The 15,982-nt window shown below is 41.7% G+C and overlaps 1 protein-coding gene across 1 annotated transcript in view; it reads right to left on the reverse strand.

Moving 5' to 3' along the window:
* LOC148025614 (uncharacterized) overlaps positions 1–15,982 on the reverse strand; it is an 87,576-nt gene that overhangs the window by 43,924 nt on the left and 27,670 nt on the right. Inside the window, exon 4 of the mRNA XM_087692825.1 lies at positions 7,940–8,069. Coding sequence (XP_087548951.1) covers positions 7,940–8,069 — 130 coding nt within the window. The remainder of the gene's footprint in view (positions 1–7,939; positions 8,070–15,982) is intronic.

Consider the following 15,982-nt stretch of genomic DNA (forward strand, 5'->3'; position numbering starts at 1 on the left):
GCCCCTAAGATACAGGTTGAGGCTCTTGTATTTGCATATGCATCTCCTCTTCTGAATCCTTAATACGATGTTGTGATCCCTCAAGATCTCGATTACATTCAGATATAAAGTGTCCAAATCTAAGCAATGGCCTGCAAATGTCCCCATCTCAACTCATAAAACAAGGGCTGCAACCCAAGAGCTTGAAAATATATTTTATTCAGGCAAACTTTACTGATATCCCAAAGCAAATAGGCACGATTTCTGTTCTGCAAAGCCAAGCGAGTTCCACCAATACCTACCCAAGAGAGCGCAAGACCAACGGAAGAAGCCATTGGGTATTACTACGCCATGCCATCTTGATGTTTGCAAGTTCAATTCCCTAGAGCTGATAATAGACGATTTTGAGGCATTAACATGGAGGCCAATGTTAGCAATCATGTTTGTCATGCCTTGTCATCCCCTACCTGTGAGCCGCAATTTGAGTTAGCCCAAGACTTCAACAGCTTTGACCTATCTATCACTTGTTTTGACGGAGGAGATAGCTCATTCTAGAGCACTTAGTTTATTGCATTTCAGTGCATTTTCTCCTCCTGTCGGAATTTTATGTGCATTTCCCATGCAGTTTTTGCATTCTTCAGCATGCCTCACCTGCTGAACGTTGTCTACCCTTTCTGGGATTTTTCTGAGCATTTCTAGCATTTTTACCAGCATTAAATGCTGGTCGGCCATATTTTTGGCCCCAGATTTCAGGTCAAACAATTTTTGGGATATTTGGCTATTTATAGCCATTTTCCACTTGGCAGATAGATATATCGTCATCTTCCCTCCTTCCTTGGCAGGTGCATACTCCAACTCCGTCATCTTCCTCTCTCTCAGGTGTTACCGTCATCATCATCCTGATCTGGTGCCCTTATTGGCGTTGTGGACTGCGTGCAGGGACTGATCAGTCCTCCTGTATTCAGCATTTGTTCTTTGTTCAGTGCAAGTTTCTGTTCTATTTCTCTTGCAGATTGTCTCTCTCTCTTCCTCTATGTTGGAGTTCCTTCTTCCGTTGCGCATTCTCACAGCCAAAAGCATGCCCAAAAAGGTTCCAAACATCTAATGCCTTGTGGAGACTATCCCTTTCCACTTTCAAGATCGTGAAAGTATCATCAGCCAATGAGTGGCCAACAGTGCTAGCCAAAAGGAAGGTATAAGCCAGCCAACTGTCTAGTATTTACCAAATGGGATAACATGGTGAGGATTGGATGGGTCGCCAGAGGGAAAAAATAGAGGACTCAAAGGATAGCTCTATCTAATTGAGTGCACAAGTGTGAAGGGCGAAGTGACACGACCATTCAACATATCTCTCAGAAAAGCATCAGTAACAACAATGTATATCACATGAGACATACATGGTCCAAAGCCCATGGTGTGTATAAGTTTTGCACGAAAAGACTGGTCCAAATGTCAAAAGCTTTTTCCAAATCTACCTAGACCAAGACCACCTCTTGAGTAGAATGTTTTGCATAGTCAATGCCTATCTACACATTCCATACATTATGCACAATATATTGCCCTTGATGAAGCCATACTAATGGGAATGCACAATGCAAGGAGATGCTTATGGAGATGATTAGCCATTACCATTGAAAAACTTTGATACATGGACCCCATTAAAGAGATTGGTTTCCAGTGCTTCAACATTGACCAAAAAGAGACTTTCGAAAACCAAATTGATAAAACCTTCCTTCCAAGAAGTAGGCATGATCCCCATCTCCCAAACTTGATAACACATGGCTATGAGGGGTTTCACCAAGGGAGTAGCACAAGCCTCAAAGAACTTATTAGTAAGGCCATCCCAACCAAGACTTCTATCCATGGGCAACTATAGCAAGATATCCATAACCTTACCCTCACTTAATACTACCCTCTAAGGCCACTTGCATGTCAAGTGAAACTTGATTCATAACCAAGGCATAAAAAACTGAACACGCATGAGAAATCTCCTCCGAAAGCTTCTACACATGCAAAATGATCTATGGATCTATAACCATTCGACCTACTTGCTGAAGTCTAACCATGTTTTCTGGGATGAATGTAAGCCTCGAAAGGATTTATGAGACTAACAAGAACTATCCTGCAAGTTCTTGGTCAAGTTTTGCAATTTAACCTACTAATAAGATCTCAATGGAACTGCTTAATAAGATCAACCAACCTCACTACCAATGAAAGCAGAAAAGTATCATCTAGAGAAACAACTAGCAAGAAACAAACCAAAGCCAATAATTCCTCCCTAGCCTACCAACGCTACCTGCAAAGCAAAGGATAATGAATGTCATACTGTTCGGGCAAGCTTCTTCACATTATAAACCAATTGCTCAAAAGAGTGACTACCCTCAGATGGGAAGTCAAGCAAGAATCTGTCGAGCAAATGCCCCATGTAACCATTAAAAACCTTATGTTTCAGGTAAAACAAATTGGAGCGTAACAGTAATCTCCCTAGAGTTTGCACAAAAGAAGCAATGGATTTTGTAAGCACCTCAAATTGCACGGGAAAGTGATTTGACAAGGCATATTGTTGCAGCACTCTCATCTCTAGGATCTCTGGTAAAAAACCATCATCATGTATAATGTATATATGATCCAATCAAGATCATGTGGCCATATGTTGCGCCAATTGAAAAGTAAATCCTAAAGCTGATGGACAAAGCTAGGCCAAGGTCTTGCTTAAGAACTGCTGAAGCAAAAATCGTTCCATGCCCCAACTCTCATGAGCATCCATCACCAGGTGCTCAAAAATAGACTGCAACGAGGCAACACACATACCGAAATCCCCCATTAGCAAGCCTAGCTTTCCAAGCAACAAGCATGCTTTTAGTCTATGATCATTCAATGCATAGATCCCAATCAGACATAAAACCTCCCCTTCAAATGAAATTTTCAATTGAAGGCAGTACAAGGCAGTATCTATTATTCTTGGGTAGATTCTCCCATCCAGATTTAAGAGTAGATTGAGCGGTTCCCTGGGATTCACTAGCCTTGTTTTGGTTTTGATTTTGATTTGAGTTTTGTTTGCCCTTGCCCTGTTGCCCCCTCTGAGAAGATGCAACTAGAGCCCCCTCTATCAAGGACATGTTATGAAATTGATCGAACCACTGTGCGTAACACAACAGCTAACACTCAAACTCATAAAATGTGGGCATCTGAGACTATGAAATCACCTGTTGCACAAAATGGAAATATTTTATTGGCAACTTGTTAAGGAACAGGATAACCTAATCGTCAGAGGACAAGCCCCAATGGTTGAGAACTCAATGAGGAGACGTTGATACTCAGTCAGCTTGACTTTCAAGTCATCCTTGTTTGTGATTTTAAAGATTCGGAGCCCATGGTCCAAATTAATGCAACGAGTCCTATCCCGAGCCGCATAGCGGTCAGTCAAGTGTGCCCAATGCTCGAATGCTAAGTTGAAATGTGAAAGCTAAGAGTCAAACTCATGCAATAAGCCTTGCATAAGCTCGACCATAGCAAAGGTGTCACGAGCCTTCCATGAGCAAACGACCTTGTATGGAACAAGTATGGAATCAAGTTGTGGTTCTAACCCCTACATTAAATCCTGTAGGTTCTGAGAGTCTAAGACATGCCTCATCAAATTTGACTAAGTGGTGTAGTTTAACCCATTAAAATGAGTCTTGTCATTAAATGCATGCTTGGCGGATGAGAAGCTTGAACCATGAGGTGACTGTGAAGATAGATAGATGGGGTAAGATAGAGGATAAGTTGGTGAAAGTGATGATAGATAAGGAGGAGGAGGAAATAAAGGTGAATAGGCAAAAATAGGCAACTGATATCCAATGAGTGCCGATTGCTATCGAGGTACCGAAACGGACATAGGTCCATATGATACCGTAGATAGAGGTGGAAACACTGGGACACAATAGCCCTGTCCAAATGTTGATTCAGGCACAACAACATGACCGGTTTATCTAGTACATGTGAGGAGAGAGAGAAAGACTAAAAACGCAGGAAAAACCAACAACAACAATCAATATGCTGAAATCAGCTCCGAACAGTGTGATAGGCCAAAAATAGGCAGCAAATTGTTGTAGATAGCAATGGAGCTTGGATCGCGATGTCCTTCACGTCGAGGGTGTGGGCAACAAGCTGAAATACCTAAAATCTGCAAAAATGAGATTGTTTTCTGAATTGAGAGTGATCAGCAAGGGACAGTTGAGACTGTGATGTCCTTCGTGAAAGGGGTATGGACAACAAGCTGAAAACACCTGAAACCTGCAAAAACAAGATTTTGATGCAGCGGAAAAAGAAGAGAAGCAAATCCCAAACCCGCCACCGGTCTTTGCCGTCACTGGATTGGAGGATCTTTGCCGCTATTTGAGTAGATCCAGCTTTGATACCATATCAAAAGATGACGTACCAACGAGACAATAAGATTTGCAAGGAGGAACACGGAGTGAACTCGGCAAATATGGAGAAGAGAAGGGAAGAGAGACGAAACTCTGATGAATGTAATGATGAAGATCTGAATCATGGAGTGAATATGATACAAGGAAACAAGGATGTCGTAGCACAAGGAAGATGATGAAGACAACCACGAACCACAATGTCCTCCTAAAGAGGTGTGAGGATAGTGGAAAAGCTAGAGAGAAGAGGTGACGAATTGAATGAATCAGCCGTAAGAAATGAATGAGAGAGTGGCCTATAAATAGGCACAATCAGTCTAGGATGGCGGCCCTTTTTGGGGCTGCAAACCCTAAATGCAAAACGCAAAACGCAAAAACGCAAACTGCAGGTAAAGGGTAAAGGGTTCTCAACACTTCCATAGGGATAACTCAAAAGTGTATGTGTGGGAGGTTGAGTCTTCGTCACAAATACACCACCTGAAAACGGGTATATAAAGGTCCTAAAGAAGACTATGCCTAAATGTATAGAACTCCCCGATATAGTGTGTGGTGGATAATGGGGTACACTTAATCGATATTGTTGTGGGAAACATGGTTGGTTCATTTTGTCCATTAAATGCATTAGATGAAGATGCACCTACTCCAAATTGACCATGAGAAATAAAAATGTTTAAAGAAAAAGGAATAAACGGAATACTTGCAAGTTTTTTTTAGCTTCTTACCTAGTTTTAAGTTCATAAAGAATATATGTCTTCCTCATTACTCACAAACCAAAGGTCAACAGAAAATACAAATCAGTTGGCATAGAATCTGAAATAATAGGATGTGTACCTAACATTGGAGAAAAGATATACTGTGCAAGTGATGTGTAATTCGAGCCAGGTTCCACTTGTTGCAGATGGCCAATCCATAGTGGAGATTCCAAAGGTCCTATAAGATCATTAGTTCTATGGACCGAATCTAAAGGAGAAAACTCAAGCTTACCTTCAATCTCCTACTAAGTCTTATTTATAAGGATGAGATCATACTCAACGGTGGCAGAAATCTAATATGGTCTGTGGACTCCATGGTAGTCCGATAGTTCTCCGCCGACAGTAGCAAGCTGAGAAGTCCACTTTTGATCGTTTCTGTCCATGTTTAGCTATGGAGACTAGAGCAGTGTTGTGAATGTGTTTGAAGTCATCTGACCCTTCTGTTGTTCCTACTTTTGCAAATGAGTTTTCCGATCAAAGGCTAAGGTTTCTCAGAGAGAGAGTACCCAGCTCTGATACCATGTGCAGAAATGCTCTAAATGCAAAAAACACAAAATCAATCATACAACAAAGCACAGACTGATAAGCACAAAACATAGTTAGGGTTAGGATAACTCAAAGACAATGAACACAATGAATAATGAAGGGAATGAATATTGAATATACAATGCTTATGCAACAAACACACTATGCAGAGAATATTAAACCTCCAACTCTCGTATCTTTAGGATTAAGTCAAAGGTTAGGAGCTCAAGAGTGTATCATACTCCCGAACGGATCCCGAATCATAGCAAGGCAGTCTCTGTGTCAAACACCAACAAACGCAACTAGGAAAGGATGAATCTGATGCAAACAATAGTGCTAGAGAATGACTAGAAACGCAGGTACTTAAGAAGAGAGAAAACTGGCGACAGCTGGAGATGCCAAATGCAAACAGTCTGGAGATGGGCGATGGTATAGATAACCCTATGGAGGAGAGAGAAGATCAAACACAGGCAGTCAATGCAAGGCGACAGCACTTGGATGATGGCGATAGCTTTAGAGATCCCTGAAGACTGTAAACACAGCCTCAATGATGACATCAGCAATTGGGGATGGACATTTGGCAGCAAATGCAAGTTTGGTAAAAATGGAGCAGCAGGCGACAGCTAAATGTGGGTGATGGAGGCTGGAATTAGGTACCAAACGGAAGCAAACAGCAATAGAAGACTCTGATAGCAATGTCTTTTGCAAAAGGGTGTGGATAGAAGAGATACATCTCCTAAAACCTACAAAAACAAGATTGAGGGAGAGTGGTAGGTTACATGCCTATTTATAGAAAGTTTGGGACACCCAAATTAGGCTTTTGCTTGTGGGACACGTCACACAATAACTCTCTAGGATTATGTTTATTTTTAAAATAAGATGATTTCTTCATTAATTAAGCGTGTTTTGGGGCTGTTTAAGTCAGGCTAATGCATTTTTAGCTCAACATGTGTAACATAGGAAAGGACATGCAAACTCATAAAAGATTGGCAAGTTGGGCAAAGAGATGATTTGTTGTGTAAATTCACGACTCCTGCTACTGTCTTCACAACAAAGTATATTGCTCACAGTAAGCCTACTGCATACCAGGAGGCTCTGAAAGAGTCTCAAGTGCTGTACAAAATGGTGCTTGGAACCTCATAGCTTATCCATGTAGGCCATCTCTCTCAGGATCCTGCTTGGGACTCGGGGGGTTATTAAGCCATTATTTTGATCAATTGTTTGATTAAGTACGAGACCAGAGACAAGTCAAGGTGAAATGGCTCTACAAAGGGGTCAGCATGTTAACATCCATTCTACCCCTAACCCTAACTTATTCAACAAAAGGCACTGCTCACTTTCAGTTGCTAGATTGTGCTAGTCCTTACACCCTCCCTGCTAGTCACTCAACACCTATTGCTGCTGGTCTCCCCACCTTCCTGCTGCTGGTGCAACATCAGTGACTGTTGTTACTGCTCTTTACCATCTACAGCAGCCTGTCCTCTCCCATGGCTGCCTAGCACCACCATATCCAGCCTATCGCCATCATTTGCAGCAGGTCGTCACCTTCAGACTACTGTTACAGCAGTGCTCCTGCTGCCCCTGCATGCTCAGGCACCTATTCTACACTGCCATTGCGATCATTCACAGCCTTTCAACTGCCAATTCTTGCTTGGCATTTCCTTTGCAGCAGACTGACACTGTTCAGCTGCCGTCATGACAGTCATACAGCTGTGTATTAGCAGTACAGCAGTCGCCTTGCACAGTGTGCCCTCTCCACCCTCTGACATCTTCATTTGGTAGTCCAGTCTCTCCTGTTTGTGGGTTGCTTTGCTGCACCTGCCGTTTCAAACCTATCTTCTCTGAAGGACTGCTGCATTTGCAGTCATTGCTGCACTTCCTCACACTTGGTACTTCGTCCTTTATCCCTGGCATCAAAGGACAGTGTCTGCTGCATTTAGGACCCATTAGGAGGACAACGCTCCTCAGCATCCCTCAGCCTGCTCCTAGAGACAGTGGCAGTTGGACAGCCTTCTCCATTTCAGCACTATCTTCCCCTATTCTATTCCAAACAAATGGAGTACTGCATACATTGTACACATCCTACACACAAGAATGAGGCCAATTAAAGACTTATGCTAAATGAGAATGAAGTTAACTACAACTAGTTGATCTTATCAAATCTTCTTGCCCTTTCCTAGTATTTTGACAATGTAAATCATCTGGACAACAAAATCCCAATAGACAAAAGAGTGCACAATATTTCAGACTATGTTTACACATTTTTAAAAAACATACCAAGTAAGCTCGACAATCCACGTCGAACTGAAGATGCAGTTTGAGAAAAATTGACAGCTGGAAGTCTACTGATAACTTGAAGCATGTCCCATGGTCTCCCTACAGACATGCTTTGCAATTCGGAAGTTGCCTGCCAAATAGGATAGAATACCACTAGTTGTCAACCATTTCCTGACAAAACTTTCATAAATGACTATCCTACAACATTCACACAATTTGAAAGAAAAATATGTCAAAAAATGCAATTGCACTAGCTAGTAACCCAATTATCAGTCCACAAATGCCACATATTGGTATACACTACCATTTCACTAGAGAAACGGTTGAGCTAGACACCATCTACCCAGAGTTTGTGCCTACATCAGATAATTTTGTAGATATATTGACGAAAGCAATCAATCGTCCTCTTCCTCTGTACTTGCTACCCAAGATCGTTGTGGGTGCAACCCTCCCCTACTTCAATTTGACAAGGAGAAGAAGATTCCCTCTGGCTTTCCCTTCCGCATTCAGAGGGGGAGGCCTTCTTCTCTTGAGCATGATAGGATTTTGGTTCATTTTTACTTATAGACATTTATTATTTGTACAATGTATCATTATGTGCATCCTTTAGATGACTATGATTGTAAAAGGGTGCTTGGGCAAGTGGGCACTGTCCAAGTGGCATTGTCGTATCACATAGCATGATGATCTACATTACCTCTTGCATAAACCCATCCAATGACCTTCTATTGTTGTAAATATGTACTTGTGTGCATTAATCGCTTTTCAATCAAAGAGTGGTTGACATCCACCATATTCACGGCATATGGCAATCTCCTAGGGTAGCCTCCCTTTGCTACCACCTCTCTTTTTTTGCTTCCCTGCATACCCTCCATAGATTTCTTCATCACCAAACACCTAGTTGTGGTTGGGATAGCTTGTTTGTTTTGTGACTGGCCATCCCTTTATTCTCCCCTAGGGGCACAGATTACTTAGTAGGACAAAAACTAATTGAAAACCCACACTTAATACTAAATCAAAACAAAGATTACAAAGCCCTTCTAGAATTTGCCAATTCTAGGCATGCCTAATGCAATTTGTGTGGTGTGGACACTTATTCAAGTATCAAAGTATAGTGTGTCTAGGACTTTAGAAGTAGTAGTTGGAGTGAAACGAACAATATCCAGCCGAGGAGTAGCAATGTCAAGAAGAACCAGATCAGCTGAGACCATAGAGGAGATCTGCCATAATACTAAACCACGAACACGGGCCACATGACCATTGATACCCAATACTGAATCAAAAATGAAGGCATTCCGAGTATGCCAAATATGCCACAAGGCTGTCTATCTAAGAAAATAGAAAAGGAAGCAATAATTTGAATGCAAAGAAGATGAGGAAATCATATTTCCCACAATTCACAAACGAACTAATATCCGGTGCTGAGTTGCCGCGAACCACACACGGGAAACAAAACTCCAAAATTGTCTAGCAACAGGGCAATAGACAAAAAGATGGAAGCACTGTTTCATCGCATATAGTACAGAACACACAACAACCAGCAGGGATCTTGTGGGCTCGCAGCACATCATCGGTTGGAAGACCCCCAATTAGTAGCCTCCACATGAACACCTTACCTGATACGAAACCTTAGACTTCCAAAGCTGGATGAATCTTTCCTGCCACTTCTTTTTGCTATCCTGAGTATGCCATACTTTATTAGCCTTTTCCGTGACCCATCTCTTGGCCTCCATCATTTGATGATAAATCTAGTTAGCTGACCTTTTCTCAAAATCATCAGGAATCACAAACTTCCAATCGCGCCATGGAGAGGACTGTTGTAATACTAGCAAAGGGGAGAACCTCAAAAGCCTGTCCTGTATAGACAACCAAATGTCATGATAACCATGAGATATGCGGAAGTACTAACGGATACGCCAAAAGAATAAAGACGAGCCTATTCAGGAATGACACCATCAAGGACTGTTTGCAACCCCAAACGAGCCATCTGATTAAACTTATCTCTGTGCAAATTTTTATGAGGCCAATCCAACCACCTAGAAGTAGCCAACACTTCTTGCAACGAATTCTCCTCCTTACAAGAATCAAGAGGGCGCCAAACTGCAAAACGTAACATTGCCTACCAAGAGACAATCAAATGAGAAAGGAGAAAAGACTGAGAGACCTTTACAAGTCTTGTGGAATTAAGCACATGCCACCAAGAAGCATGAATAACCGTGCTATCAAGAGAGATTCCAGTCTTTTCTATGAAAAATTTTGCAATTCTGACCAAGGATGACTCTCTACATATAATGCCTGCAAAAGTGCTAGTCTCAAGGCTACCATATGCAAGTTAGCATCCAACAAAGCTGCTTCCCCCATCCTTTTAGGAGTAGTGATATGCTTCCACGAAATCCATACCTGGCCCAAGCGATTCCCTTTCTTTTCCACAACATGAATCGGATAGGTTGAACCAATTCCAAAAGAGACTTCTTGGTCCAAGGAAGAAGAGGCAGGAAATACGAGATCATGCTGATCATGATGCATTGAGCGAACTTAAGTTGCACATGAAGAGGCCAACCTTGAGACTTCCAATACATGAACCGATCATGAATACGAGATGACATCCAATCTAGCAATGTACGGGGAGCTACATCCACACCAATAGGATAGCCCAAATGTCTGGTTATGTTTCCCCTAGAAATCGCAATTCCATGCCATCCCAAGGCTTGCAAACAATTCTTCGTGCAAGAAAGCTGTGTAGATTTTTGAGTGCTAATATGAAGTCTTGATGCGATAGCAGAAATATTCCATGCAATCATTGCTCAATTGACATTCAAGCAATCAGCGTTAAGAAACATAAAGGAATCATCCGCCAAAGATCACCCCAAAAGTTAGGCCCCATGAAACCGGTCTATGACTCGCATAAAGCGGTAATTCCTTCAATTAACACCTGGTCTTTACACACACACACATAAGCAGAGACCTCACTCGCTTACTCAACACTAGATTGGCCCCGAAGACCGGTGCCCCTCTCGGTATTTCTTTATCAATTAAAAGATGAAAATTTACAAAAATGATAATGTTCCAAAATACATAACCTATGAACAGTTGGTTTTTATCTCTTCTAAGTAAATCCCAACTGCATAAGAATAGTACAGCATGTCCAGATCAACATCCCTTTTAGGAAAGCATTTTTTGTGACCAAGACTCAATGAATCCTGTGCAGAATTGCAATCTGCGGATCTCCGAATTCACTCTTCTTACTGTCCAACACAATGTTCTTACTGTCCAGCATGTGCAGAATTCACTGTTCTTACTATTCAGCATGTGACCAAAACTCAATGATTCGTGTGTAGAATTACAGTCTACAGATCCCTGAATTCACTGTTCTTACTATCAAGCATGTGCAGAATTCACTATTCTTACTATTCAGCATGTGACCAAAACTCAATGATTCGAGTGCAGAATTACAGTCTGCAAATCTCTGAATTCACTGTTCTTACTGTCCAGCATGTCCTGCATTTTCTGTGACCAATACTCAATGCAATGATTCATGTGCAGAATTTCAGAGAAAACATATAATTGTACATTCGATGGAATCAGTCCATCATGCGGAGCATTTCCTCCGAGAATAGAGAGAGAGTTTATCAAAGGGAGCAAGCTTTACTTCCGTACTTGAGTCAGAGACGTAGAAGTACTCTCCATGGCTGATTTTCTTGCAGCAATCTACCCTCAGCTCCTCAAAACTTCATTCTCACATCTGCCCCTTATGCCTATTACGTTTTTTTTAATGCTCTCTCTTTTGGGAATTTGTGCCACATGGCATACATGTAACAATTTTTCCGTTTAAACCTTCTAGTCTAAAATTCTCCATGATCGATGCAAAATTTGACCTCCGCACGACTAGAGAATTAATCCTCGTGCAAAAACGAAGATAATGACGCAAATAGATTCTAGGGTCCAAAAATAGTAACTCCCTAAATTTTAGGGATGGTGATCCCAGCATTCCTCAAGTTGTTCTAAGCAACTTTCATATATAAATATTTTATTTTTATTTTCTTTTGTTGCTGTTGCTTTTTACCCCTAGAGTTCTTTTGGAATAAGCTGGGATCTTTGCATGGCCAGAAGAGGCAGCCATTGGGACAAATTGGACTAATGGTTTGTCTGAGCCTTAGGACCAATTCCATATTGAATGGGCAGTGAAGAATAGAATGCCAATGGTTTGGGACTGTGTGCTTAGCCACTGGAGATGGTGCAGGACAATGAGCCTGGCCAAGACAAAAGATGCACACGTAAGAATGCTCATGGAATAAAAGTCACCGTAACTGAGCCACATCACACTTTTTAGTTAACCATGAGGCTGCAAACAACTATTTAAAATGGACCCAAGTGGCACGTGCATATCCTTGCATCAACAATATGTTCCACCACTGCAAAGCATTACCTTTCAAAAAAGTTGCAGCCTTCCGTACCTTAGAAGTCTCAGTAAAATTCCCCCCTATGTAAGCCACCCAGCACTCCCATGGAATGCTCCAGGGTTTGTCACCTAGGGTTTCCCGAGTTCACCTCGCAACGGAACGTTCATTGGCCGAACCCACTAGGATCGACTTGAAATCTGGGTTCCTGGTTATCAAGGTCTCCTGATAGCATTCTAGAGTTGGGTTTTGGACATCCTACTTTACGTAGAGATACCCAATGCGAAGCATACCCATGTCGCACTTGGTTCAAGGAGAATGGGAAATGAGAGAGATGCATTGCTCAACCTCTCTGCCCATAGGACATAGTCCCATTCCGACCCCCTAAAACGGCATGAATAGCATTCATTTCACCTGTCTTAGCTGCCATATGTCCACTAGGCTGAAAAAAACCAGTGGCTGCGTTTTGTACTCCAGGCATCAAATAAGGACTCTGCAGAGTCTGATAATCGAGCTATAGACCAATATTAGCATAAAGTGGGTTCACTGCCTCAATAGGCATCATTCCTGGTGGCCCTCTAGGCAAGTATCCTTGATAACCCATGGGTAATCCAGCCATTGCTTGAAAAACTGACCCACCACCAAAGTAACCAGGATAGGTAGCAAACTAAGGAGGAATAGTCTGTTGTGCCACTTGTACATTACTGCCTTGACCATTCACTCCCTGGTCCTGTGCTCATGCTTCTTGTTGAACTAAACCTATCTCCATGTTTGGTGTCTTTTCCACATGCTCACGCACATTAGAAGTTTGCATTTTTTAGCGCTCCATGGTATGATGTGATGACTCAGCTTGAGAATCCTCATTATGTGACTTCAAAAATTTCTTTATCAATTAAAAGATGGAAAATTACAAAAATGATAATGTTCCAAAATATATAACCTGTGAACTGTTGATTTTCATCTCTTCTGAGTAAATCCCAGCTGCATAAGAACAGTACAGCATGTCCAGATCAACATCCCTTATAGGAAAGCATTTTCTGTGACCAAAATTTAATTATTCCTGTGCAGAATTGCAGTCTACAGATCTCTAAATTTACTAGCACGCTGTTCTTACTGTCATCCAACATGTGCAAAATTCACTGTTCTTACTGTTCAGTATGTGACCAAAACTCAATGATTCGTGTGCAGAATTACAGTCTGCAGATCTCTGAATTCATTGTTCTTACTGTCCAGCATGTGCAGAATTCACTGTTCTTACTGTTTAGCATGTGACCAAAACTCAATGATTCGTGTGCAGAATTACAATTTGCAGATCTCTGAATTCACTGTTCTTACTGTCCAGCATGTCCTACATTTTCTGTGACCAATACTCAATGATTCATGCGCAGAATTTCAAAGAAAACACAGAATTGTACCTTTGATGGAATCATCCCATCATGTGAAGCATTTCCTCTGAGAAACCACTGGCATTTTATTCTTCAATGCCCATCCAATATGGAAGCGGTCCTAAGGCTCAAACAAACCATTAGTCCAATTTGTCCCAATGGCTGTCTCTCCTGGCCATGCAATGATCTCGGTTTATTCCAAGAGAACTCTGGGGGTAAGAAGCAACAACAACAAAAGAAAAGAAAAATAAAATATTTATATAAACAAATAAATAAAGTAACTGTAAAAAGTATCACCACATGGTGACACCCCACTAGGAAGAGTCAAACCAACTATCTCCCCTTGATCAACCAGCTTGTACAACAATGAAAGCATCGGGTGAGTGACTAAAGCGAGCAGCAAAGGGCTGAGGGCAGCCTTATCGAAGAGAATGGGACAAGGCAATTTCATCTGTGATCCCTCCATTAAGTGCAATGCATGTAGCAGCAACCTGACTAATAGTATCCACAAGAGAGATCATATGAGGCCCAAATCCCATGGTGGTCATTAGCTGTCACAAAAAAGACCAGCTAACACGATCAAATGCCTTTTCAATATCAAGCTAAAGCATAACCACCTGTTGAGCTGAAGCTTTAGCATAGTCGATTCCCAGTTGAACATTCAAAATATTATGCATTATATACCGGCCCTTAATGAAACCGTATTGACGTGGATAAATCAACTGCGAAAATACTTTCTCCAACCTGTTGGCAATGACTTTAGAAAAGATTTTATACAAAGAACCCATAACAGAGATGGATCTCCATTGTTTCAAGGAGGGTGGAGAGGGAACCTTGGGCAATAACCAAATGACAGCAATCTTCCAGTCTGAAGGCATCTCACTAGAATTCCACACTTGTTGACACAAACGTGATAATGGGTCCTTAAGTTGCTCCACGTGGGCCGAAAACAGTTCATTAGGAAGCCCACCCCAGCCAGGGCTTTTTGTTCAAGGCAAATGAGACAGCACCTCTTTCACTTCTTCCTCCGAAATATCAGCCTCCATCAAATCAACCCATTCTGGCTTAACCTGGTTAACAGCCAAATTGCAAATATATCTACGAGCATAAAGAATCACATCTGAAAGAGTCTCTTGTGGGCCCAACAACAATTTATAAAAGTCAACGCACATCTAAATGATGGAAGTACGTTCAGTCACCATAACACCTTGCCCATCCATCAACCGCACAATATTTTCACAAGCATATTTCTGATGCAATAGAGCAAAAAAATTATGGGATTGGCAGTTATTGTCATGTAAAGCTTCTACTCTAGCCAGCAATTTGTATTTAGCATATTCCACTTCTTGTAAAGATTGAACTCTGCCTTTCAACCATTCAATGCATGTAAGTAAGTCATCATTGGAGTCCCCCAACTAACAAAAAGACAACGAGTGGGTCAACAATGCTTGCGCATGTTGCAATCCAGCGCATAAAGAGGAAGCATTCTGAACACCATATTGTCAGGATAATGATCGAGCATTATCCCTAAATACAGCCCAAGCTTGCATCCCCTCAGTGAGGACCTTGGAGCTAAAAGGAGTAATCAATTGCTGAATATATTCTAAAAACTGATTTTGCAGCAAAAATGGCTGATTGAAACGAAGAGGCAAGTGGGCAAGGAGGGCCTTAAAGGCATGGACAGGTGTGTGATTCAGCTCCAAGACCAAAGGATAGTGATCTGACAAAACATGTTGTCTCTCCACCCACATATCAATAACTTCAGGAAGAAAAGTATCACTCTAGCAAATATAGATCTAATCCAATCGGACCCAAGTATTTGGATGTTGAAGAGAGTGATAAGTATACCCGGCCTGAGAAGGATGCAACCAAGACCACATGTCCTGTTTCAAGGATATAGTTGCCAGAGCATCCCATGCCTGTCGTTCAGGACCATCCACGATGGAGTGCTCTGAAGTTGCCTGATCCATAGATACACATGCATTGAAGTCACCCATAACAAAGCCTAGACGAGCCATGTCCAAGCAGTGCAAATCATCCTAGACAAGCCATGTCCATGTCCAGGCAGTCCAATCACGTTCTCGAGCAATAGAAGGAGCATACACCCTCACTAGCAACAAAACCTCTCCCTCATATACGATTTCCAGAATCATAAATCTACCACAAGGGTCCTTAGAAACCAAAGATGGTTGCAAGGATGATTTGACGACCAAAATAACTCCAGATTTAAGTGGAACACGTCCACTAAAAAAGACTGAATA

The sequence above is a fragment of the Lygodium microphyllum genome, chromosome 14, assembly GCF_053477565.2.
Source record: "Lygodium microphyllum isolate KBCC chromosome 14, Lygodium_microphyllum_v1.1.10, whole genome shotgun sequence".
NCBI lineage: Eukaryota > Viridiplantae > Streptophyta > Polypodiopsida > Schizaeales > Lygodiaceae > Lygodium > Lygodium microphyllum.